The sequence below is a fragment of the Syngnathus scovelli genome, chromosome 2, assembly GCF_024217435.2.
Source record: "Syngnathus scovelli strain Florida chromosome 2, RoL_Ssco_1.2, whole genome shotgun sequence".
NCBI lineage: Eukaryota > Metazoa > Chordata > Actinopteri > Syngnathiformes > Syngnathidae > Syngnathus > Syngnathus scovelli.
This window is the reverse complement of record NC_090848.1, coordinates 27,467,277-27,489,184: the sequence shown is the minus strand read 5'-3', so window position 1 is coordinate 27,489,184 and position 21,908 is coordinate 27,467,277. Positions and strand designations below refer to the sequence as shown.

The 21,908-nt window shown below is 42.5% G+C and overlaps 1 protein-coding gene and 1 long non-coding RNA gene across 7 annotated transcripts in view; both read right to left on the bottom strand.

Moving 5' to 3' along the window:
- The window catches only part of LOC137840061 (uncharacterized), a 205,980-nt gene that overhangs the window by 54,145 nt on the left and 129,927 nt on the right, over nucleotides 1-21,908 (bottom strand). The gene's annotated exons all lie outside the window — the stretch shown is intronic.
- Nucleotides 1-21,908, bottom strand: part of LOC125988688 (deoxyribonuclease-1-like 1) — a 91,670-nt gene that overhangs the window by 39,084 nt on the left and 30,678 nt on the right. For 3 of the 6 annotated variants that reach the window (XM_068649873.1, XM_049754299.1, XM_068649874.1), the window contains exon 4: nucleotides 1,261-1,272. The exons of the other annotated variants lie outside the window; for them this stretch is intronic. In XM_068649873.1, coding sequence (XP_068505974.1) covers nucleotides 1,261-1,272 — 12 coding nt within the window. The remainder of the gene's footprint in view (nucleotides 1-1,260; nucleotides 1,273-21,908) is intronic. 6 annotated transcript variants of the gene reach the window in all.

Genomic DNA, 21,908 nt, shown 5'->3' with positions numbered 1-21,908 from the left:
GGAAGCCGACTCACTTTTTCTGACAGTTTCGACAGTAACTTCCGCCTTCATCAGAGAGAGTCACATGATGTTGTATGTGACACGTCTTTTCAGCTGTTGTTACTACGAGGGTGTGACCCTCCTGTCAGATTTGACAGGTGGGTCGCGCCCCTTGCTGTCCTCTCGCCGCTCCAGGTGTGTGAGAGCATGTATGCTCCTTCATCTCGGTTCATGGTGTATTGTCCATTTTTCCTGATTTCTACTCATTGGAGTTTCTTATGGACCAGAGAAGTTCATCCATTGAGAAAGGCTGGTTGTAGGTTTCTGTATTATCAGACAGGAAATTCAAGTCCTTTTCCTCCTCTTTCTGTGACTTAACTAACTTGTGACTTGACTTTCGGGAAAAAATGAAAGCAAAGTCTCTCAAAACATTCCAGAGAGATCCTTGACTAGGCGATTGATTGGAATGAGCCATTCCAACCTCCCGTCTAAGTGAAGTAAGAGCCAAAGTACCATGTTAGAGCTGTGGGGGCCGCAGCCAGCCACATACCTTAAGTACCGGGGCAATCGTCCTCCACTGACACGGGTAGCAACTTACGGCAAATAAGTCACCCCATTTATCGCCTCTTACGAACAGCAAGAGGGTGATAGGGCCCTATTCTACCCCCGGGTCTCCACTGGGGTTTCATGAATTCACATACTTTGAGTAACACTGTAGCTTTGTTTCAATCTGTACTCACCTGTCCGCACATAGCATTTGGCATTCATTTAAGGGTATCTTATATTATGCATCTAACTATAACTAAAGTTTACATTTGATAAGCAATTCAAAAAGTAGTTTCTTAAAATATATATATATAATAAATGTGCAAAATAGAGATCTGTTTTGGATTTTTGTTGTGATAGAGGTAGGTGTCACACAAAAAATATCGTGCATCCCTAACAACAACAAAAATAAGAGTAGGCTAATAACAATAATAACAGTAATAACAATAATAATAACAATAATAATAATAATAGAGACAAATATACAAGTATCTCTTTTCAAAATACTCAGACACACGCACAATTCCAATTTGGTTAAGTATAAATTGCATTCATCATATGTTATGTCAAGCCATATGTATCGCACCACAGCACACAAATGACAGCTTCAAAGTATGTTGCATTGGCATTGATTGGCATGTGATTAATGCAATTGCAGCCAATCAGATTAGTAGGTTTGATTATCAGGCTCAATGTAAAAGCTTGGACGATGCATGCTCGGAGAATCCACCATACCTTTGATCTTCCCTGTTGAGGGTCAGAAAGCACAGATTACATTACTGCAAAGTTAAAGGTCACTACAAGCACCTTGTGAGTCAGACAACCCAACATTAATGACTTTAAACCTTACCATACTATAATATAATAAAACTCATGATGACCGAATGGACCACACGAACAACAACACATTAAGCATTTACGGTTGCAAGGTCAACAGGTATGGAAGTTTCCCCTTTCATTATTTTACATGCCATATGATGGGAAAATAACCTCCATCAATCTACATGTGATACCTGGTGGTGTATCTTCGATATTTTGATACCAATATTCTTTGAGGTAGAGAGTTTTTAGTTTTTAAAGACTAGAGCTCCTCCAACTAATATTACGGTGGGTTGCCCAATATGTTAAGTGATTTAACTTTTAAATTTTCAACACATTTTCCAATGACCCAGAATTAAGAAAGAAACAGGAAGTTACTACCGTATTTTTTGGACTATAAGTCACGTTTTTTTTTTTTTATAGTTTGGGTGGCGGGGGGGGGGGGGGGGGGGGGGGATTTATACTGAGGAGCGACTTATGCAAATTTTTTCACAAATTTTTAAAATTAAAAAAAGTGAAACCGCGATGTAGCAAGGGATTATTGTAATTTGAATTTTAAGTGACGTCAGCGGCGTGGCGGTTGTTTACATAAAGGACAAAGATTCGATCACGGGATGACGATGGGCCCCACGTACTACCGGCATCATGAGCGGCTTTGTTTGTAAGGGACACGAAGGACAAAGAGTTTGAAAGATTTAATGATGTGGAGTGACACAAAAGGTTTGAAAACCTATTATGGCTTTCACGCACGCCCGGTCCTACTCTACGGATCTCTCTTTAACCTCCGTGGATGGAAGTCGGGGGCCGGCGCTCGGCCGGGTGGCTGTGGGCCGGGCTCGTTTTGAGGATTTGAACCTTCGGCCAAACGGCGCTGTCGTCCAGACGTTGCCACCGTTAAATGCTTCAATTATTTGGTTGCACCAAAATGCACGCCAAATAAATGCGTTTGGGTGGTCGTTGAAGACGCTAACTGCTAACGCTAGCTTCTGCAAACTTTTTAGCTTGCAAGATGGAAGCACGCCCGGCACGGGGACGGTGGATGGTGCTCAGACATGGCTTTTACGCACGCCCGGTCCTACTCTATGGAGCTCTCTTTCACCTCCGTGGATGGAAGTCGGGGGCCGGCGCTCGGCCGGGTGGCTGTCCGGTGATGGTGGATGGGGCTCGGACATGGCTTTTACGCACGCCTGGTCCTATTCTATGGAGCTCTCTTCTACCTCTGTGGCTGGAAGTGCCACCTCCGGGGATGGAAGTCCAAACCGCCACACGCCTGGAAGTCGACGCCAGTGCTTGGGGCATTGTGGCGGTGAACTATTTATGTTATAGTTATTTGATATATTTTATTTCATGTAGCAACTTGTATATGTTTTTATCGTTACAGTTCAGTAGTTGTTGGCTCGTTGAACTCGTTTTGTTAAATAAAGAGCTGTTTACCAAACCCACGTCTTTCCTGGTACTTTGTTAACGCTAGAATATTGTTATAAACTAGATCTGTGGAATAACGGCGAGGCTGACGTCAGCCGCGCACGCGCGGCATTGTTGACAAAGGATGATGAATTTGATCGATGGATTTAATGATTTGGAGTGACACAGATGGTTTGAAAATAGTTATTTATATGATAGCTATTTGATATATACTTTATATATCGTTATATGGGTCTGTGGAATATTTAGACGTCAACGGCGCGGCGCATACGCGGCATTGTTTCCATAAAGAACGATCAATGGATTTAATGAATTTGAGTGACAGTTTGATAAACGTGTTATTTATGTAATAGTTATTTGAATAACTCTGAATGTTACGTCAGGGCCATTCTCAGCTCTTCGTTTGTGTTTATGTCACGTTAGCATACCTATCGTTTAGCCTGTTGTTGCTCGTTCATGTCTGTTCTTGGTGTTGGATTTTGTCGAATAAATTCCCCCCAAAATGCGACTTGTACTCCAGAGCGATTTATATGTTTTTTTTCACTTTATTGTGCATTTTATGGCTAATGTGACGTATATTCCGGAGCGACTTTTAGTCTGAAAAATACGGTATATATTGAGACAATTTCTCTTGCACAACTAATACAAGAGTAAGAGGTTGAGACTCCATCTCCATTACTTGGTTCTGGCCAGGCTAAGCCAGCAGTCACCATCACAAAGGTCATGTCATTGCAATCAATAAACTAATAAGCCGAGAGCACATAGATCCTGCCAGTAGTTCAGTGCTGTGAAAATTATCTGTCTTCTCAAATACTTTTTTTCACGCATAGTTTCCCCACATTAATGTTTAATATCAAACAAATGTTAATGTCAGACAAAGACAAACAATGAAAACATAAAATTGAGTTTTCAAATGATAATTTTACTCACCAAGGAAAAAACTATTCAACATTACTTGGCTCTGGGTGGAAAAGTATTTGTTCCCTGAACCAAATATAGAGATGTACAGATATTGTGGCACTTTTTTTTGCATACCGTATTCGCCGGTGTATTGGTCGACCTTTTTCGATCCAAAATCGACCGAAAAAAATCGACCTCGACTTATACACCGAGTCATAAAATTTAACTTCGTATTCATCGCTTCAAATGTGATGGTAACCAAGGCCGTTTCTCAAGCATCTCATTGTGCGTTGCACTTAGAAAATTTGAACCAGGCGGCGTGCGCGAGTGCGCGGCCCGCTGGAAGTCGAATGAGGCGCCGCGACCACCTCCGCGGTGCTTATAAACAGCCGATCCGCTCGGCGGGGGCTATTTTCGGCCACTTGGCTCGTGCGCACGGCCTCCCGGATGTGCCGGGCGGGTGCGCGAGCTCGCCGGCCGCTTGAAGTCGAATGAGGCGCCGCGACCACCTCCGCGGTGCTTATAAACAGCCGATCCGCTCGGCGGGGGCTATTTTCGGCTACTTGGCTCGTGCGCACGGCCTCCCGGATGTGCCGGGCGGGTGCGCGAGCTCGCCGGCCGCTGGAAGTCGAATGAGGCGCCGCGACCACCTCCGCGGTGCTTATAAACAGCCGATCCGCTCGGCGGGGGCTATTTTCGGCCACTTGGCTCGTGCGCACGGCCTCCCGGATGTGCCGGGCGGGTGCGCGAGCTCGCCGGCCGCTGGAAGTCGAATGAGGCGCCGCGACCACCTCCGCGGTGCTTATAAACAGCCGATCCGCTCGGCGGGGGCTATTTTCGGCCACTTGGCTCGTGCGCACAGCCTCCCGGATGTGCCGGGCGGGTGCGCGAGCTCGCCGGCCGCTGGAAGTCGAATGAGGCGCCGCGACCACCTCCGCGGTGCTTATAAACAGCCGATCCGCTCGGCGGGGGCTATTTTCGGCCACTTGGCTCGTGCGCACGGCCTCCCGGATGTGCCGGGCGGGTGCGCGAGCTCGCCGGCCGCTGGAAGTCGAATGAGGCGCCGCGACCACCTCCGCGGTGCTTATAAACAGCCGATCCGCTCGGCTTGGAGCTATTTCCGGCCTCCCGTTGGTGCCGGGCGGCGTGCGCGAGCTCGCCGGCCGCTGGAAGTTTAATGAGGCGCCGCGATCTCCTCCGCGGTGCTTATAAAGTGCCGATCCGCTCGGCTTGGAGCTATTTCCGGCCTCCCGTTGGTGCCGGGTGGCGTGCGCGAGCTCGCCGGCCGCGATCTCCTCCGCGGTGCTTATAAACAGCCGCATGCGCACGGCCTCCCGGAATTTGAACACATTTCGTCAATAAATTTTGTCGTGTAACATGGGGGTAGAGATGGTCCAAATGGTAGAATATGGATTGTTCACAGGAATAAATTGGCAGAGCTGAAATTCCAAATTTGTCCAAAAGATGGCGCCAGACCAAAACGGGAGACCAATAGAGGGGCCGGAATAAGCTAAACCGGTTAAAATGGATATAAAAAAGGAACACGGTGTCAGAGTGTGAGTCACGCATGGAAGCACAAATGTGATTTTTATTTTTATTTCTTTGCTTGGCTAAAAATGTATTCTGTAACCGCTTTAAGCAATATTATTTGTCAATTTGATCAAGAGACCCGTCACTGAGAATAGTGGCTTCTCAGTGGCGTGACAAATTGTTTGGAGAAGCACAAATGTGATTTTTATTTTTATTTCTTTGCTTGGCTAAAAATGTATTCTGTAACCGCTTTAAGCAATATTATTTGTCAATTTGATCAAGAGACCCGTCACTGAGAATAGTGGCTTCTCAGTGGCGTGACAAATTGTTTGGAGAAGCACAAATGTGATTTTTATTTTTATTTCTTTGCTTGGCTAAAAATGTATTCTGTAACCGCTTTAAGCAATATTATTTGTCAATTCGAAATTGTTTTGAAAGTAGGTCAAGGGTGAAAAGGGGAAGTGAAAGGTTTTACCACTAGCTGTGCATTTGGTGGAAAGTACTGCGTGGTCAGGGCGGAAACAGCGGCTGAAGGCCACAGATAACAAAGCGTGGGGAGGCTGGCCAGTTCCCTCTATGGGCGTGGGAAACTGGCCAGTTCCCTCTATAGGCGTGAGAAAGCTGGCCAGTCCCTTCTATAGGCGTGGGAAAACTGGGCAGTCTTACCCTATAGGGAAAGTACCGGAGAAAAGAAAGGGGAGGGGGGGACGGAGAGGTCTATAAAAGGTCCTGCTGGAGAAGCTTCAAGGCTTTTCCCCCCAAAAGAGCTCTTATACGTGAAGAGGCCCGGAGGAGTTTCAAGATTTTTTCCAAAGTCCCAAAGATCTTTGTGTGAGACGCAGGATCACTGGACTGAAATTAACTTGGATTTACTCCTAAAAATTGGACTGGACAACTTTAAACGAGAAATTGGTGAGGATGACCGTTTTTATGTATTTTAGCGAGAGGGGGGAATAGTCATCGGGCCGCCGGCTTCCTCGTGGCCAGCCTGTTTCTCTAATTTGGATTTTAGAAGCAAGATCGAACTGATCACTCGACTTTGCTTCCACCAAAAATAGCACGCAACTGGTATTTACCTCTTCCCTTTTTTATGAACTGTGTTTTGCAATCAAATTGTTCTGGGATTGAATGATTTTATTAACACGGGTATCAGTGAGTGAAGTTGTTCAGTTTCTGGAGTAATTGAGATTTGTAATTCTATTCCATGTTTCTTCAATAAATGTGTTTTGTATATTACTTACTTCGTTGTGCGCGGATTTGTACTGAATATGCAACCGAAGGCTCAGGCCCGCTTCCCCTTTTAGACGGGCCGCGTAAAAAGGAACTCCGAACAAGTTAGAGACTTAAATAACTTCCGTAGTTATCTGAGCCACGAGTGAATTTCGATCTGTTCGAAAGTTGTTTCGTCTGAATAAAATTAAAGGAAGTGTTTAAATCAGATTATTGGTTTTGGGTAGAACGGAAAGTTATTTAACTATTTGAAAGGCTCAGGCCCGCTTCCCCTTTTTGACGGGCCGCGTAAAAAGTAACTCTGAGCAAGTTAGAGAATTAAATAACTTTCGTAAATATTTAACGGAAGAGTTGAGTTCGTTGAAAGTGAATTCGGTTGAGAATTTACTTCCTTTAAATAACATAACGACGATGATTAAAATAAATCAGTGAAGTTGGTGGAGGATAAAAGTATTTCGATTGTCCGTCGGGCGCGGCCCAGTTCCCCTTTTTGTCGGGCCGCGTCAAAAGTTAAATAGGACACGATCAAAAAATAGACTTGCCTTCCAAATTAATTATTGGGCAAATCTAAATACAGCACGACATTTTTATTCGGTTTAAGAAAGTCGCTATTCTTTTCGAAGCAATTAAGTGGGGTGAAGAACCCCGACGGTCAAGTGCTAGATCTACGTATACAAAGTTAGAATTAATCATATAGGGTGCATTAATTTTCTTCTTAAATGCTATTATTGTCACACTTTTATTAATTCGATTCTCTTTCGAATAAAAAAGTTGGTCGGCTCGCTGCATGAGCGACCAAGTGGAACGGACCCATATTAACATTTACTTCGGCGAAACTAGTGCTTGGGTGCGCTATACAAACGAATCCCTGAGGTCTTAACAAAGACATCTAAAAAATATCCGTAACGAATAAGAACTTCAAACATTAGCGGGGAGCCATCAATACGATGCGGTCACTTCGAAGTCCTGCCTCGAATTGAGTTACTCGGCACGCGCTTCGGGTGACTTGAGAGGGATTGGCGTCGTACAGAAATTAGATTGATTCCGGAGGAGTTAATTTAACTCGGGTGGTTAGATTACGGACGAATCTCCGAACCCGGCTAAAACAAACCCGTTACTGGGAAGCCGGGGGCACCTTAATCCGAGAGGTGCGTTTGACAATTTCGCATATTGAATTTTGAAGTTTAATATAATGCAACAATTGAGCTCGACTTATACAAAGGATATATCATAAAATCGTAAATTTCCATCGAATTTTAGGGGGTCGACTTATACACCGAGTCGACCTGTACACCGGCAAATACGGTAATTACTTTAATTCAGCAACACCGCTTTTTTTCTTTTAATGAATGACCCTATTAAGGTTATGCCACAGTATCTGAATGGGATTCAGGTCAGGACTTTGACTTTACTAAACCAAACTGTCAGGTCTAATCGTGTGAATGAGTGTGTGAATGGGAGTACGAATCACTAGATATAGTATTCCATTTAAAGCGGTGGGGAACACATAACAAGGTTCTGTAGATGTAACAGGCAAGGATTCTCCATCAGAACACAGGTAGAAGTGAGAATCATCACAGAAATCTTTTCGCTATCCCACTGGAAACACCTGACTTTAGAAAACCGTATGGATTTACAGTTGGGACCAAATTGATTAAAATGGGGAACTGGCAGAGCAAAAATAATATCTGAGATAAGCTAAAATGTAAAGATAAGAAAGGAAGGGAGGTAGCCACGCGTATGATTGGGAGTTAAAGGAATTCTCTCGCGCTAGACAGAGAACTTTGTTGGAACAAGGGAATCCAACTCCTAAATTATGAGGCCCTTGGTCAGGATGACCAGTGCTTCACCATCCAATTATTCCATCACAACCCAAAACCTTAATTTTTTTATATATTTTCTATTTTATTCAGAAGTGAAATGTGTTGAATATTCAAGATTCAAGATTCAAGAGTTTTTTATTCGCCATGTTTGAGCGTGCAAAACAAGGAATTTGACTTTGGTAAATCACAGCCTCTGTTCAACATTTAGGTGACTAACAACAACACTCAGGACATGTGAACTATATGTACTGCTGAGGAAGCCTCGTACACCAGATTGAGGTAAAAAAAAAATTATGACCAAATATTCTACCTCAGGATTTTCCAATGAAGGGCAGTAGTCATGGTTCAAGCAATCACATCGGCCAAATCCTGGAGTCAGTGAAGTCTTGAATTCAAAGTGGTAGTGTGATGACATGACCACCTCCATATTTGACCGTTTTTTTTTTAATTCTATGCTACATTTATGTTGGATATATTTAGGAACACTACTTCTAAAAAAATCTAACTTGTGTCTCGACAGTCTGTTAGAATAGGCCTCTGGGCACAGGTGATTAGCTAGGTAGCTTCAGCTATGCCGTTATCTTGCTGTGACGTTTCTTTTGCTTTCACTGGCCTTCCCTTCTCTATGGCACTCTTTGCACATACATATTAGTTGATTTCAGTTAAGGCTACAAGGTCACAAGGGCACAAGCTAGGCAGAGTCGCACCCTTGCAGATAGGCGGCCAAGCGTATAAGAGTAGGAATCCTAGAGGTTGGGCTTAGACTAGACATGGGCAAACTACGGCCCGGGGGCCACATCCGGCCCACGGGGTGGTTTAATCCGGCCCGCCGATCCTGAATAAATTGTATTATTAAAAAGGTTTTTGGTCATGTTCCCCGCAATGACTGTGTTTCCCCAGTAGATGGGGAACCACCCGCCCGCACATTTACTAGCGGAAGCCGTATCAGAAAGCTCGGTGCACACTCACAAGTGCGTATACGTAGTATAAGTAGTACGGACACACCGCACTCCCGTGCTCTATTTCTATCAGTGCTGAATTTAGAGTGTGGGCTGTGATGTCAGCATTCTCGTAATTCGCGCGCTGAGCTTTCAGCTGCAGTTTTACGCTAAAGCCACCCACAAACCTTCCCCTGGAATCCTTCCACTAAAATGTGTGGCCCAAGGAAAAGAAAGGTGGACACTGAGTGCCGCGTGTTTAAAAAAGAGTGGACAATTTGGCTCGACCTATGAGACGTGACGTTCAGCAACATGATCAACATCAACCCGTCGCAGATTTAGGTTAACGGACCAACACCTCGGCTCTATCCTAAGAATTGCCACAACAAATTTTACTCCAGACTATGATGCACTAGCAAAAAAAAAAAGGGAGACCAACACTGCTCCCACTGAAAATGAAGGGGAGTTTCTCTAGTTTGTTGTATAAAAAAATGCATTTTGAATGTAATTTGTATAAATAGCAGGGATTGAAACTAGCGACCATTCTCATTTTCAAACAATGCAGGATGCTCAAGGACATTGATGCACCACCTGTTTGCGACTAATCTTAACTTTTAAAGTTCTTAAGGCCGACTTTAAGGAAGTGTTTCCTGTTTCCTCACCTCTGTCACCAGGTGTTTGTGAGTTAAAGCTCTGCTCTGATTTTCAGATATCCGTCACAGTGTCCGATCCTCTCGACCGGTGATGCGGAAACTATTAAACATGCGTTCATCACGTCGCGCCTGGACTACTGTAATGCATTATTATCTGGTCTTCCGAAGTCCAGCATCAAAAGTCTACAGTTAGTATAAAATGCTGCTGCAAGGCTGCTCTCATGGACAAGAAAATTTGATCACATTACCCCAATATTAGCAAACTTACATTAACTCCCGGTCCATTTAAGATGTGACTTCAAGGTTCTTCTATTAACCCATAAATCATTGCATGGCTTAGCGGAGTGGTTCTTATCCTTTTTGGAGGTACCGAACCCCATCAGGTTCATTTGTGCATTCACCAAAACCCTCTTTGGGTTACCGAACCCCATCAGTTTCATGCGCGCATTCACCGAACCCCTATATGACTTCAGTGTGACTTCTGCTGTTGCCTTTGCAAGACCAGTTCAGATATGCGTTACATGCGAATTTACACGACATTCAAGTGTGTTCGGCCATCCGCGGGCGGGGCGGCACAATGACATACCAGCTCTGCCGAACCCCTGAAGCTGACTCACCAAACCTCTAGGGTTCGATCGAACCCAGGTTAAGAACCACTGGCTTAGCGCCTTCATATCTCGTCGACCTAGTTGTTCCTTATGTTCCGTGTCGTAACCTTCGTTCGCAAAGCGCTAGTCATTTAGTGACACCGAGGGCCAAGAAAATGCCTGCAGGGTCTAGAGCATTTTCTATTCGGGCTCCAGAGCTTTGGAATGCCCTACCAATGAATATTAGAACTGCTACCTCACTGGAAACATTTAAGACACGTTTAAAGACACATTTCTATGATATGGCCTTTAATTAACCTGTAGTGGCCGATTCGGCTGGAGTTTGTTTTCGCTCCCCCTCTCCATCCCCCCCTCCCCCCTGGTTAGGTGGCACCCAAGCTGACAGCGGCTATCTGGATTCTCGTGGACCAATTCAGGACGAGGGAACTGCAGCTTACCCTCCTCGAAGACACTGCCAGGACAATGGAGGGCACCTCCGGCACCTCATCGCTTTGACTTGGCCATCCACTTTTTCATTGATTTTCATATTACGTATTTTATGTGCCCTCTCTGCATCCATTGCAGCCTGGTGATCCTGAAAGGGGGATCCTTCCATCTGTGGTCCCTTCTCAAGGTTTCTCATTTTTCCCCTGGTAGGTTTTTTTTTAGTTTTTCCTTGCCCTTTTGGGAGCTTAAGATCAGGGGATGCTTTGAGAATAATTGTCAATTGTTTGTCTATGTGAAGCCCTTTGAGACTGCTTGTGATTTAGGGCTATACAAATAAACTTGATTTGACTTGACTTGACATGACATGTCGTTAATATTACTTCACACAAACACTGCATCCATCTGCTCCTGGTTCGGACCCCCGATCAAAATTTAGAACCCAATTCGGCCCGCAAGTCAAAGAGTTTGCCCACCCCTGGCTTAGACCTTCAGCAATTTCAAAGAAAAGGCTCCACAGCCGTGTCTCAATCATTATGGCATACATAAAATAGTTAAACAGAGAAGGAAGCCTCCTAGTAATTACCGTATTTTCCGGACTATAAGTCGCTCTGGAGTACAAGTCGCACCAGCCATAAAACGCATAATAAAGAAAAAAAACATATACATATAAGTCACACCGAAGTATAAGTCACATTTTTGGGAGAACTTTATTTGACAAAGTCCAACAACAAGAACAGACATGAACAGGCAACAACAGGCTAAACGATACGGTATGCTAACGTTACATGAACACAAACGAACTGAGATCATGCTTGACTTAACATTAATAATCATTCAAATAACTATAACATAAACAACACGTTTATCAAACCATCTGTGTCACTCCAAATCATTAAATCCATCGAAACCTTCGTGCTTTCTGTAAACAACGCCGCTGCTGACCCCGGAAGTGCATGCCGTGCTGACGTTGGATTTGTCGTCAGTTGCAATTCAAATTATTCCACAGGCCGAAAGAACGTGCATATACTATAAACTATATATTAAATAAGTAACATAAATAACAATTTTATCAAACCATTCGTGTCACTCCAAATCATTAAATTCATCGAAATCTTTGTCCTTTGTGTCACTTAAAAAAAAAATAATAATAATTAAAAAAAATTAAAAAACACCGCTGCTGACTCCGGAAGTACATGCGGTGCTGATATCAGACTCGTTGTCAGTTGCGGCTCCAATTATTCCACCGATCTACATAACTACCGTATAGGCCCGAATATAAGACGATGTCTTTTGCATTGAAATAAGGCTGAAAAAGTGGGGGTCATCTTACATTCGGGGTCTAGACATTATACCCATTCACTTGTGCGCCGTGGTAAGTTAAAGGTTGCTGGTATCGACTGAGTATGTTGCTGTGATCGTGTGTGTCTTCGACACAAAGTGAGTACAGTGGAGCCTCGGTTTTCGAACGTCCCGGTTCTCGAACAAATCGGTATTCGAACAAAAAATTCGAGATTGTTTTGCTTCGGATGTCAGACGAAATTTCGGTTGTCGAACCTCACGAGATGAGCCGAGAGGACCCGCATACCAACTGACTCCGTTCGTTATTACGTTCTCGTTACTCTGAAAATTGCATCAACTCTAATCATGCCTCCAAAGGAAGCAAGTGGGAGCAGTAAAGCCATCCTAAAACACAAAGACACTCTTAAAGCAATGCGACAGTGAGCGCCCGGCGCGCTGCGGTTGCGCGATCGGACCAAATTAAGCTCTGAGGTCCACTTAAATTTTGGAAGGTACATAAGGACATTAAAAATATTTTCTAAATTTCAGCGACGACTCTGTCACAATAATGCGACCAGCGCAGTGTAGTTGCGCGTTCAGCGACACGCTACGGCTGCACGTTTGGCGGTGCGCTGCAGTTGCGCGGTCGGACAAAATTAAGCTCCCTGCGCACTGAGAGCCACTTAAATTTTGGAAAGTACATCAGGACTTTAAAAATATTTTCTAAATTTCAGCGACGGCTCTGTCACAATAATGCGACCAGTGCGGTGCAGTTGCGCGGTCGGCGACGCGCTACAGTTGCGCGTTCGGCGGTGCGCTGCAGTTGCGCAATTGGACAAAAATGCACAAATCAAAAAATGCTTAAAAAAGGCGTTTTTTTTTTTTTTTTTTTTCTTGTTTCCATTATTTGTAATGGGAAAACATGATTCGGAATTCAAACTGTTCACTTCTCGAACAGCCTTCTGGAACGGATTGTGGTCGAAAACCGAGTCTCTACTGTATATACATTTCATTGTTACTACTGTCCACTGTTGTGCCGTTTGTTAGATCGCGGTTTGCTTCGCGTGCGTGCCATTTGATTGACAGCTCCGGCACGCTCCTTTAAGTTTGCCTCGAATCGTATGAGCAGCGTACAAGCATGACTACAGCCGTTATGCAGCGGCACGGCGACTAACGGTCACCAGCAAATGTATTTTGTCGTCTCGATGACTTATGTTTGGTGTGTTGCCGAGAGTATTTCATTCATGGTTATTTAGTATAGCGGAACCGTTCCGCGCAGTTAGTTATGTATATATAATCACACAGACAAGAATCACATTCACACACCCAAAGAGTCTTTGGCAAAGACTCACCCACGTACACTACACACACCTGCTCTCACATCCTTACGACCAAACATGTGCCTATACCCTTTTGCCAGTTTGCCTGTATGCCCCTATGAGCCACAGTGCCTGTTTTTTTGCCAATAATTCAGTAAAGCAATCAAAACTGAACTACATCGTCCCTCCTGTGTTCTGACCGACACCTGGGGGCAAAAATAGCATAACCATCCGAGCCAACCCCCTATACAGTCCTCAGGCTCCCCAACAATAGCAGTAGCAGTTTGCATAATTTTATTGCAATGTTTTTCCTTATTCAGATTTGTTTCAAGACTACAGTTAGTTAGACTTCACTTTGATGGTTAATGCAGTTATTGCAATTTTGTTGTTTTATCCCAGTAGACTGGTTTATTCACATTTCAAAAACCAGAAGCCATTCATTTACAAATGTGATTGCACTTTAGTTTACATATTTAAATGTTCAGATATTAAGATGTGATAGACAGTTTTTGCATTATTTGAATGAGGCAAGATGACATGCTTTTTCTCTGGAATATATTATCATTTGTTTCAAATGTAATCATCTTCTGTATAAAAATTTAATTTGGTGTTCAAAAAGTCTTTTTTCAAACTTGAGTCTTGAAAAAAAGGGGGTCGTCTTATAATCAGGGTCGTCTTATATTCGGCCAATACGGTATATTGTAGCATTACCAAAGTACCACTCATGTCGTGGGTTTGGTAACTGGCTCTTTATTTCGCAAAACGAGAGTTCAACATACAAGCCATACACACTGTTCATGTGTGTAGCCTCACTCTAACAAAGCGCCCTGGATCTCCTCCCCCCTGCTGCCTTCACGGTCTCCCTAGGCAATCGGAAACTACTGAACTCTAACAATATCCAAGTTGCTACACTAAATAAACTATATATTAAATAACTATAACAAGTTCATCGAACCATCTGTGTCACTCCAAATAATTAAATCCATCGAAATCTTTGTCCTCTGTCCTCTGTGTGATAAAGAACTCCTGACTCCGGAAGTCAGTGAATGGATTCAGACTCATTGTCAGTTGCGGTTCCAATTATTCCACAGGCCTAGTGCGACCTCATGCGGTTTAAAGTGGAAATAACGTGAAGTGATCAACTATACTAGTAAGTAAGTAATGTGTTAATGATCCAGTAATAATGTTGTTGGAATAATTTTAAGTGAAGCTTTGGCCTGCCAGACCTGGAGGCCTCGCCTTTATGAGTTTATCTTTCCTTTTATCTAGGTTCTTCCTTTTTAGTGATAGGGATGTCTTTTGATCCCTGTCAGCCATTTGTATCCTTCCTGTCCTTATGTTGTCTATGTGTTTTGGTTCCCATAAGAGGCCTTCACTAACAATGAGCAGGGCTTATTTGCATAGGTGACATGGTCTTTGTTTGATTCACAGGAACTTCATTCCTGTTCATTTAGATATAGGTTTGGTTCATAGATTGTAGTTTATCAGACCTGTTTTTCTTTGTTAAGGGTTACATACAGTTAGAAGTAGTTGCATAAAAGTTATCCCATATTTACTCAATGTTTGTTTAAGGAACTGCATACCAGTTACCTCACGTTTGCTTAATGTGTGTTGAAATGTTTAGGACAAGTTACTTATTATTATTATGTGTTAATTACCAAGTAGATAAAATTAGCAAAGGTCTAGTTGCATTTGTTCCACAGCAAAGCGGCAATCAACGTGCTTCAGGGTATTTGACCTTAGTCGAGAACGAGTCAGCCAACTGTGAGGGAAGACAGCTGGGGGCGGCCTCTGCGGGGGGTCACGAGCCAACAGCGAAGTGCTAATTCACACCACACTACATTCTTTTGCTAATCAGCGTTGCTACAGACACAATCCCCCCTCCCTTTAGTGTAGCAACGCCTCTGTAACCAGGGCAACCTTAACATTAAAAAGAGGGGCACGTGGAGTAAGGACTCAGAACTGATGGAGGTTGTAACTGAGATTGCTTTCTCTATCGTTCTCCTCGCGAGTAAACCTGTTCTGGTTGTCTTCTCCTCTTCATTCCAGTGAGTGATTTAATGTCTAATCGTATTTAGACCCAACAAATGTGTTAATAATTTCACATACAAGTCGCTCCTGATTATAAATCGCACTATAAAAAAACTGCAATTTATAATCCGGAAAATACAGTATTATTAGCATAGGGAGCAATAAAGATAGAGAACTGGGAAAATACAAGTCAATAGAATATCTCCCTAAGAGGCTTGGGAATGATTCACGTTTTTTTGCAAAAGTACCGTATTTTCCGCACCATAAGTGCACTCAAAAGCCTTTAATTTGATCAAAAAATCAACGGCCCTTTAATATTTGGCCACGAACCACTCGAAGGACAATGTAGGTTATGTCACACTTTGCAGCAAGACGAACAGAAATTCTGACATGCAAGACTTTCATCACAGTGGTCATGAGCTGTTCCATACGCCAGCTGTCCAATCATAGAATCTGCCACACTATAAGGGCTGCAACACATCAAGACAACTCAAAATCAGCCACGACGTGCTACGTTTGTCTGCGACACGTCTGTCGGCTCATTATTAGGCTACATTCACGTAATCTGACGATTGCATGTGGTCTTAGAGGCGTCTTTTGCCAGACGCTTTAGGCGTTCATGGGTTAATAAATAAAATTACCACTTCAAAACGTTTATGTTGAGTTAGTTTGTCTTATTATATTTGATGATCTTAAACATTAAAATGGGGAAACTATGCAAAAAATAAGAATTTCAAAGGTGATAAATACTTTTCACAGCATTGTATATGCTTGCCATTATTTTATTTTTCGTATTGTTTTGTCATTTCATAACCTCAATTTCATTGCCTCTGCACCATACAATGGCAGCAGCGGTTTGCTATTCTGTCATGTTCAATCCTTATGTATTTGCAGAGATTTGATATAACTAAGGTTGTTTCCCAAAGTTCGCTTTCAGTTTTCTATTTATATCATATCTATTTATATCTTAAATCTAGTATGTCTTCAAAGTTTTCTATTTCTATAATATGTTTCAGTATAGAGTCTCAGATTAAGATAAACCTACGTAAAAACTTGTACAATCAAACTGCGGATGGCGAAATTAGATACAAGTTCTTAGATTGCTTTGCTGTTACTCAACAAATGCAATTTTCATACCGAAAATTAAATATTGCTTAACTCCGCTTGACTGGTGGGGTACGAGCATAGGTGCTTTAACGCGTTACAACAGATATGGGGAAGGACTCCTTCTCTGCTAATAAAAAAAAAAAAAAGTGAACCTATACTCCAGGGGTGGCCAACCAGTCAGAGACTAAAAGCCACATTTTTTACTGTGTTACCGTAAAGAGACATATCATACACATGAGCACACATGAACTATGAACTACCATTTTGAGACCAAAATTGACACTAATTGTTTCCTCGAATGGGTTTGCCCCTCCTCCTTTGTGAGATTTCACCTCATGCGCATGCGCGTTTGACGAAAATACCATATTGAACTCAAGCGAAGCAAACGCAGCGTTTGACAGAGACCATATTGAACTCAAGCGAAGCGAACACGCACAAAAAAGAAAAAAAAGAAAAACAAACACAAATGTTGATATGAACGTAAAAGAGCCGCATGAAACCAGGCAAGGAGCCGAATGCGGCTCGCGAGCTGCGGGTTGGCCACCCCTGCTCTTCTCAATCGGGTGTATGTGCTAACTTTGGGTAATGCTAAATGCTATCGCTATAGTGGTTCAACAGCTGTTAACACAAACCCAATTCCAATGAAGTTGAAACGTGTTAAACGTGTTAAACAAGTAAGAACATAAGTAATTACAAATCTTGGTCAATGTATGTTTAATTGAATACACTACAATGTAGGGTTGTCACGATACCAGAATTTCAGTAGCTGGTACCAATACCTGTGATTTTCCACGATTCTCAATACTAATTTGGTACCACGGTAAAAGACAACAAAACAACAGAATCCACTTACTTTTAAAATCACTAATCCATCTGCTACAGCCAAGAAGACTTGCGCACACACCTGTGCCCAAATGTAATTTTGCATATTTGAGCCTTTGTCTGTGCACTTTATCTATGTTTGACATTAAATACGTTTGGTAACCGTATCACCCCAGCTGACTCATGCCGAAATGACGGCACGTAGGCATATTTGGGTTAAGGTATTTGTAACGTAACGTGGCACAACAGTGATAGTAAACGGACGAATCTATAACTGCTCTGGTTGCATCCGCCTCGAATGCAAAATATTTCCACACACGACTCTTTGAGCGATCTGGCTTCTCAACAAACCGGCGTGCTGGACTTGCCCTCCCACTTGCCGAAGCCATTGTTATGAAAGACCGAACGTTTTCTTCTTGTTCAGCGCCGTTGACTGCTGCTCCGTGCTGCTCGCATGCGTATACTGCCCCCTTCAGTTCCGGCAAGAATCAACACAGCTCCTCGAGTGAAAAGTTAAATATTCAGTTCTGACCGTACCACAAAAAGTAGGTAGACATATTTTTTGCGCGTTGATACCGAAAGTATCAGTTCTTGTGACAACCCTACTACAATGATAGAGATGATAAACTTTATTTTCAGCAAATGCTCATTTATGGCTGCAACACATTCCTAAAAAGCTGGGAGAGGTTGCAAATAATTCTGAGAAAGTTGAGGAATGCTCATCAAGCACCTGTTTTGAACGTCCAACAAGTGAACAAGCTAATTTGGAACAGGTGGTAGCATGATCAATAAATCCCTAGCGAAGATGGGGCAATGTTCATCCCTTTGGTGAACAAGTGGGTGAGAAATACTTGAACAGCACAACTTTCCCTATTGTACAATTGCAAGGAATTAAGAGATTTTATTATCTACAGTCCACAATCATCAAAATGTTCAGAAAATCTGCATAAATCACTGCATGAAAGCAGTAAGGCCAAAAATTAATATTGAATGCCCATGGCCTTCGATGCCTTTGAACTCGCCCCTAGTCACAATTGACAGATAAAATATGAATGGACCACGGGAATAACGAGCCCACTTAAAAGATAAAGTAGTCTAAGGTGGACGTTCAATGGTAATGCCTGCACTGCAAAAGAGTATTAGTTCACTACACTTACATTGTATGAATATTGAATTAAGGTTAATTTGCAAATAAGCATGGACAGTGTGCTGCTGGAGGAGCTTTGCCTATTACAATAAACAAGAACACAAAATAAACTAGAATTTGAAATTTCTGAAGAAATTGTATGTGAAGCTGAATAAATACTTGGGGAATGATGTTTAAAGTTGGAACGGGTTGAATAGGTGGAAAAATGTAGAAATTAGAAGGGAAAAACGAAATTTTGGAGAATTTGAAAATGTTTAATTTTTGGTAAGTGGAAAGTTGAGGAATAGGTAGGCAAAAGATGAACAGTTGAAAGTTGGAATGGGTTGAAAAATGTAGAAATTAGAGGTGAAAATAGAAGGGAAAAACCAAATGTTGGAGAATTTGGAGTGAATTTCAAAATTCAAATTTTGGAATTTTTGGTAAGTGAGAAGTTGTGGAATAGGTAGGCAAAAGATGAACAGTTGAAAGTTGGAACGGGTTGAATCGGTGGGAAAATTTAGAAATTAGAAGGGAAAAACGAAATGTGAAATTTTACGGAAATTTTACACGTGAAAAAGTGAGATTTTTGAATTTGGCAATTTTGGGAATGTCTAGAATCTTTCTGAATGTGAATTGAATGTGCTGAATGATGTGAATTTCAAACTGGATCGACGTAAATGTGAAATGTTGAATGTGCCATTAAGAATGAATGGGGAAAAATTTATCGTAAAAAAAACACTAATAAAGTGAATGATGTAGAACAGGGGTGGCCAACCCGCGGCTCGCGAGCTGCATGCGGCTCTTTGCCTGGTTTCATGCGGCTCTTTTACGTTCATATCAACATTTGTGTTTATTTTTTGTGCGTGTTCACTTCGCTTGAGTTCAATATAGTATTTTGGTCAAACGCGCGAGGTGAAATCCCGCAAAGGAGGAGGGACACACCCATTCGAGGAGTGTCAATTTTGCTCTCAAAATGGCAAGGAAAAAATGCACAGCTAAACGAATATATGAAGATGTACACAGGACATTTTTAACAGAGTGGGAAAGTTTATATTTTTTTGTTGAACGCAATGGCAAGTCATTCTGCCTGATATGTCGGACGTCATTAGCGCATTTAAAAGCTTCAAATCTTCAGCGCTACTTCAGCTCACTTCATGCTAATATCGATAAGGACTTTCCAAAAGGGACTGAATTTTGCAAGCGCAAGTTGGACACTTTGAAAAGTCAGGCAGAAAAACAAGTATAATTTTTTTTTTTTTAAATACGAAGCACTCAGACTGTCATGCTTGCATCGCATCAACTGGCTTGGAACATTGCACGGGCTAAAAAAACATACAATGAAGGGGAGTTCGTTAAAAAATGCCTCAGTGACGTTATTGAAATTTTGTCTACTCAAAACGACAAACTAAAACGAATGGTCTGTCTCGCCACAAATAGTAAGTGAAAAAACGCTATTGTAAATTATTATAATTTTGCTTGTGGACTTTGTTGAACTGAGAGTTTGTCTGTGTGAGACAATGTTCATTGTTGAAAATGTGGCCTTTGGTCTGTGGTCTTAGGACTGTAGGAGTCAATTTCTGTCATTATCATGTTGGTGTGTGTGTGGGTGTGTGTGTGTGTGTGCGTGCGTGCGTGCGTGTGTGCGCGTGTATGTGTGCGTGTGCGCGCGCGTGTGTGTGTGTGTGTGTGTGTGTGTGTGTGTGTGTGTGTGTGTGTGTGTGTGTGTGTGTGTGTGTGTGTGTGTGCAAGAGGAAGCGATGGGGTGATGTTCATGTGTATGATGTGGCTCTTTGCGGTAACAGTAAAAAAATGTGGCTCTTAGCCTTTGAGTTGGCCACCCCTGGTGTAGAACATCGCCTTCACACTAATTAGTAATGAATTTATATATTTTTTTAAATAATTTTAACTGGTTAAAAAAAAATAATAATAATAATTGTCAATATTGACCGCTATAACAATGTTGAAAAAAAAAAAATCTGTCATATTGCCCAGCCCCACTAAACGCAATTATTCGATCTTTATCTTGGCTAGTTTGAATTTTTCAGACGTGTACCATATTTTCCAGACTATAAGCCGCGTTTTTTTTTCTTGCATAGTTTGGGTGGGGAGGCAACTTATATGTGACATTATTCACAAATTTTTACACATTACTTACTAATACAGTTGATCACTTCACATGTTATTTTCACTTTAACCGCATGAGGGCGCTCTATGGCTGTAGAATAATTGGAGCCTCACTGACTGAGTTCTATTCACTGACTGACAGCTCAGTGACCTAGTAGTAGAGTGTCCGCCCTGAGACTGGAAGGTTGTGGGTTCAAACCCCGGCCGGGTCATACCAAAGACTATAAAAATGGGACCCATTGCCTCCCTGCTTGGCACTCAGCATTAAGGGTTGGAATTGGGGGGTTAGATCACCAAATGATTCCCGAGCGCGGCACCGCTGCTGCTCACTGCTCCCCTCTCCCCCAGGGGATGGATTAAAATCACATGGGGATGGGTTAAATGCAGAGAACAAATTTCACCACACCCAGATGTGTGTGTGACGATGATCATTGGGGGGGACTTCCGGAGACAGGAGATTTAATGATTTTGAGTGACACAGATGGTTCGATAAACGTATTTATGTTATAGTTATTTCACATATAGTTTAGAGTAGCAACGTGTATGTTGTTAGACTTCAGTAGTATCCGATTGTCTAACGAGGCCGTGAAGACAGCTTGGGGGGAGGGAAGAGCGATCCAGGGCGCTTGCTTGGAGCACCCACACATATGATGAGCTCTTGTTTTGTTAAATAAAGAGCTGGTTACCAAATCCACGTCTTGCCTGGTATTTTGGTAACGCTACATTATAGTTATATACGTAGATCTGTGGAATAATTGGAGACGCAACTGACGACAAGGCTGACGACGAGGCTGACGACAAGGCTGACGACGAGGCTGACGACGAGGCTGACGACGAGTGGGGGTGGGGTTGACACAGAGAATGAATATTCCGATGGATTTAATGATTTGGAGTAACACGGATGGTTTGTTAAAATTGTTGTTTATGTTACATTTAATTGATACATCTAGTCTGACGTCAGCGGCGCACGTAGTTAACAGCTGTGGTTATTTAATGATTTGGAGTGACACAGATGGTTTGATAAACGTGTTATTTATGTTATAGTTATTTGAGTAACTGTTAATGTTACGTCAGGCCTGTTCTCAGCTCCTCGATTGTGTTTATGTCACGTTCGCATACCGTATCGTTTAGGCTGTGGTTGCTGGTTCATGTCTGTTCTTGGTGTTGGATTTTGTCAAATAAATTTCCCCCAAAATGCGACTTAAACTCCGGTGTGACTTATGT